General features: G+C 43.1%; 1 protein-coding gene across 2 annotated transcripts in view; it reads left to right on the top strand.

Annotated features, from left to right (window-relative positions):
• The window catches only part of RPTOR (regulatory associated protein of MTOR complex 1), a 319,730-nt gene that overhangs the window by 53,801 nt on the left and 262,108 nt on the right, over nucleotides 1-3,821 (top strand). For both annotated transcript variants that reach the window (XM_003786071.3, XM_023511133.1), the window contains exon 2: nucleotides 3,321-3,423. In XM_003786071.3, the coding sequence (XP_003786119.1) occupies nucleotides 3,321-3,423 (103 nt within the window). The remainder of the gene's footprint in view (nucleotides 1-3,320; nucleotides 3,424-3,821) is intronic.

The following is a 3,821-nucleotide window of genomic DNA, read 5'->3' as shown; positions in this document are numbered from 1 at the left end:
AGCCTAGAGAACAGAGTTTTAAGGAGAGTGCTCCAACCTTTAAGAGGGGGTTCCAGAATGTCTGGGTATGCTGGTGAGGAGTCAAAACTTTAGGATCTAAAAAGTCCTTAGCACCTAAGAGGTTGTCTCCATCCACTTCTCACTTTAAGGATAAGGCACTTGTTTAGCAGAGATTGGAAGTAGCCAGCATGTCTGAGGCCCCACTTATTAGTGATCATGGAAAGTTATTTTATTTTATTATTATTGTTACTAATAATTTTTTGAGACAGAGTCTTGTTAATCGCCCTCAGAGTGCTGTGGCATCACAGCTCACAGCAACCTCTAACTCTTGGGCTTAAGAGAGTCTCTTACCTCTGCCTCCCAAGAAACTGGGACTACAGGCACCCGCCATAACACCCAGCTATTTTTGTTGTTGTTGTTGCAGTTGTCATTGTTGTTTGGCAGGCCTGGGCCGGGCTTGAACCCACCAGTCTTGATGTATGTGACTGGTGCCCTAACAGCTGAGCTATGGGCATTGAGCCGTGAAAGTTTTGTAGTTTCTCAAAATCATATTCCTTTCAAATTCAAAATGAACCCCTGGGAGCCAGAGAAGGTGGCTCGCACCCATAATCCCAGCACTCTGGGAGGCCAAGGCAGGCAGGAGGATCACTTGAGCTCCGGAGTTCCAGACCAGCCTGAGCAAGAGCGAGACCCTGTCTCTACAAAAAATAGAAAAAGTAACCAGGTGGCCTATAGTTCCAACTACTGGGAAGGCTGAGGCAGGTAGATTGCTTGAGCCCAGGAGTTTGAGGTTACTGTGAGCAAGGCCGATGGTCAATTAAATATGGGAAGGGTGTTAGCAAATACGATGGTTTCCATGGTTTCTGATTTTCAGCCCTTTCTCCTGACAGTAGGTAAAGGGACCATTAGTCTGGTATGACTCCTGCTAAGAAGGTTCCGGTGCATGTCATGGGACGACAATCCCTTCTGTGTGGCTGTGGATGTCCTTAACAAAGCCCCCCTTCTTAAGTATTGGGAGAGAAGGCTGTAAAATATTCCCCTTTTACCCACACAGCTTTATATTCTGCTTTGAACAGTAGAGTCTTATTTTGATGTGATAAAGCTTATGTTTAAAATCAGTAGCCATCATCCTGAATGATGTGGTATTTGTCACAATCTCACTAAAATCGAGTACAAAGTTCTCCACTATCCTTTTTTTTTAATTATTAGAGCACTATGTTAGACGTTCTGGTCACACAGGGAGCAACCACAGAAATGAAGAATGACATGGGGCTTGGTGCCTGTGGTTCAAGTGGCTAAGGCGCCAGCCACACACACCTGAGCTGGCGGGTTCAAATCCAGCCCGGGCCCGCCAAACAACAACGATGGCTGCAACCAAAAAATAGCCAGGTGTTGTGGCGGGCACCTGTGGTCCCAGCTACTTGGGAGGCTAAGGCAGGAGACTTGCTTAAGCCCAGGAGTTGGAGGTTGCTGTGAGCTGTGATGCAACAGCACTCTACCCAGGGTGACAGCTTGAGGCTTTGTCGTCAAAAAAAAAAAAAAAATTAAAAAGAAAAAAGAAGAATAACATGGAAAGAACAAGACAGACTCCCATTCTTCACAGCCAGTGTGACAGTGTGGTTGTGTACTTAGACTTGTGTATGTGCAGAACCGGCCTAGAACCACCAGTTACATTTAATTAAGAATTTAGTCAAATAACTAAACGTTATTCTTATATGTAACAACCAGTTATCAATAGGAAACTATTGTGATGAAATACAAGTATTTCCCTTAAGTATTTGTTAAATAATCTAGGAATAATCTTTTTTAAAATTAAAAATTGATACATATTTAGACATACATGTTTTGTGGTACATGTGATAATTTGATATACTTATATGATCAAATCAGGGCTATTGGGATATCCCTCATCTGAGTGATTAACTTGATGAAAAGAAGATGAATATAAAATAACTCAGTAAAGTTAAAAAAATTTTTGAGGATGAAAAACTGACCCCTGGCTGGACGTGGTGGCTCACGCTTGTAATCTCACCACTCTGGGAGGCCAAGGCCTGTGGATTGCTTGCGCTCACAAATTTGAGACCAGCCTGAGCAAAAGTGAGACCCATTCTACTTAAAATAGAAAAACTGAGGCAAGAGAATTGCTTGAGTCCAAGAGTTGGAGGTTGATGTGAACTGTGATACCATGGCACTCTACTCAGGATGGTAGCTTGAGACTCTGTCTCAGAAAAAGAAAAACTGACCCCCCCACCAAGTATTATGATGCATAAAGATAAATTATTTAAAGTCATGTGGTACTAGTTGAAGTATTGGTTGATAGGTTAATGGGATAAATTTGATTACCCAGAAGTAGAGTTTGGGCTGTGTGAGAATTAATTTGTGCTAAAGGACTTGCAACACACCTGCGAGTTTGGGGGAGGTTATTTCGCAGGGATTGGCACAACTGGCTAGTTTTTGAGAAAAAAAATTAATCTTCATTTTGTGTTATATGCGAAGATAACATCCAGATGGCCTGAAGGGCCAGATGTAAACAAAAACACTAGAACAAAATACATGTGTGTACTCATTGAGCAAATTGGTCTGTGCCTGGTGTTTGCTCAGAGGAGCTGACTGGACTCACCTCCTTCCTGGAGCCTCTCCTTGACTGATTGGGGTAGACGGGCTTGAGGCTGTGTTGACCGGTGGCTCTACCCTGACAGGCATGGGGTGTAATGATGGTGCTCAGAGAAGGCCCCCAGAGAAACTGATGTTTAGACTGCGATGTGGTTTGAGCACCGAGAGGTCAATGCAGTCATGCTGAGTGGTCTGAAGTATAAATATGAACAGGCAGTCCATAAAAGGAGAAGGATACAGGCAGTGAACACACAATTGACAGCACGCCCGGCCTCGCCGATGTGAATGAAGGCAGAAGCTAAGTCAGTGTGGCAGGTTTTCTCATCAAATGATCAGTGATTTTAAATAATGAGAATAATGATAATCTGGTGGGAGTGTAAGTTTGTGGAAGTTTTTGCAACAGAATTTGGCAGAATATATCAAGTGCATTAAAATATTTATATCTTTTGATCACATAATTCCATTTCGGAAGATTTTATAAACCTGAGAAAAGCTGCTCCTGCCCCGCCCCCCTGTCTGCCCATCGTTCTCTGAAGCTCCATCTTTAAAGAAGGAAGGTTTTCCTGTGCTAGCATTGGGGTAGCCCACATGACAGAAGCTGGGGTGGGGTGGGGGACCGGATGTTCTGGGCACATCTTAAAAGCTGGAAAAGTCCATGAGCAAGTTTCATATTGAAATATTCACGTTTTTTCCTCTTGTGTTTCCAGATGAAGACAGTCAGTGTTGCTTTAGTTTTGTGTCTGAATGTCGGTGTGGATCCTCCAGATGTGGTGAAGACCACCCCCTGTGCGCGCTTGGAATGCTGGATAGGTAAGTGCCCCCCAACACTGACGGCTTGGTGGGCAGTTCTGGGCTGGACAGCACCTTCCCACTCATGTTCTGGGCCTGAGGGCTCCAGTCGGTATACATCTGAGGACTTTATCTCTTTTAAGGTTCTGTAAACTTTAATTTTACATGTATTCAGTTATGATTTGTAGTGGAGAAAGTGTTTCAAGGAAAATTTAAAAAGTGATGGTTACTGGATTATATAATTTTCTCCTTTAAATTTGCCCTATGTCTGGCACATAATTGTAGGTTTATATTTAAAAAATAGTAGGTTTTATATTTAATAGTAGGTCTCTGAAAATTGATAGCTGCATGCAGATATGTTTCTAGGAAAGGCAAGTGGAAGACTGAGGAGAGCGTCACATAATGTGCGTGGGTCACAG

The sequence above is a fragment of the Otolemur garnettii genome, unplaced genomic scaffold (genome assembly GCF_000181295.1).
Source record: "Otolemur garnettii isolate 467f Iridium unplaced genomic scaffold, OtoGar3 scaffold00018, whole genome shotgun sequence".
NCBI lineage: Eukaryota > Metazoa > Chordata > Mammalia > Primates > Galagidae > Otolemur > Otolemur garnettii.
Note: the sequence above shows the minus strand (reverse complement) of the source record. Positions and strands in the feature narration are given on the sequence as shown.